General features: G+C 63.2%; 1 protein-coding gene across 1 annotated transcript in view; it reads left to right on the forward strand.

The window, feature by feature from the left end:
- Positions 1 to 774, forward strand: part of LOC104159240 (kinesin-like protein KIF1A) — a gene marked incomplete at both ends in the record, with an annotated part of 2,919 nt that overhangs the window by 420 nt on the left and 1,725 nt on the right. The window contains 3 exons of the mRNA XM_009697093.1: positions 17 to 143; positions 250 to 342; positions 446 to 591. Coding sequence (XP_009695395.1) covers positions 17 to 143; positions 250 to 342; positions 446 to 591 — 366 coding nt within the window. The remainder of the gene's footprint in view (positions 1 to 16; positions 144 to 249; positions 343 to 445; positions 592 to 774) is intronic.

Below are 774 nucleotides of genomic sequence, written 5' to 3' on the forward strand. Positions count from 1 at the left end.
CCCTGCTCCGCTGCAGATGGAGAACTGCACTCAGCTTGCTGTCATCACCAAAGACTTCTGCATGGTTTTCTATTCCCGGGATGCCAAGCTTCCAGCCTCCCGCTCCATCCGCAACCTTTTCGGCAGCGGAGAGGTACCGAGTTGTTCCTGCCTTTCTAGGCAAGGAGAGCCATCACACAGGGACTTGAGCCCTCCTGGGGCATCCCAGCAGCCTGGGTGAAATAACTAGGGCATGGGGATGGGGCAGAGCCGGTAATGCCTCATCTCCTTTTGCTCACAGCAACCGCGTGACGGGAGTCTACGAGCTCAGCCTTTGCCGCGTGGCCGATGCCGGCAGCCCAGGTGGGTGCCACACCTCTGCCCGGGTGTTCACCGGGAGGGACGGCATGGCAGTCGGGGTTGGGGTCGTGTGTTTGTCCCTCCAGCTGTGCGTCTGTCCCCGCAGGGATGCAGAGACGGCGCCGGCGTGTGCTGGACACCTCTGTAGCCTACGTGCGGGGAGAGGAAAACCTGGCTGGCTGGCGGCCCCGCAGCGCCAGCCTCATCCTGGACCATCAGTGGGAGCTGGAGAAACTCAGCCTCCTGCAAGAAGTAAGGGTCTGGGCTAGGAAGGGGCCAAGACGATGCGATTCACAGCTCAGCCCCTCACCCTGCTGGTGCTGGTGCTGGTGGGATTCCCCACCGCGGGTGTCTCAACCTTCCTGGTCGTGGGAGGAGGCAGGAGTGGGGCTGTGTCGCCGGCACTCTCCTGTGCCTCGCTGCTGGCTGGGTCCC

Source organism: Cariama cristata, unplaced genomic scaffold (genome assembly GCF_000690535.1).
Source record: "Cariama cristata isolate BGI_N322 unplaced genomic scaffold, ASM69053v1 scaffold33043, whole genome shotgun sequence".
Taxonomy (NCBI): Eukaryota; Metazoa; Chordata; class Aves; order Cariamiformes; family Cariamidae; genus Cariama; species Cariama cristata.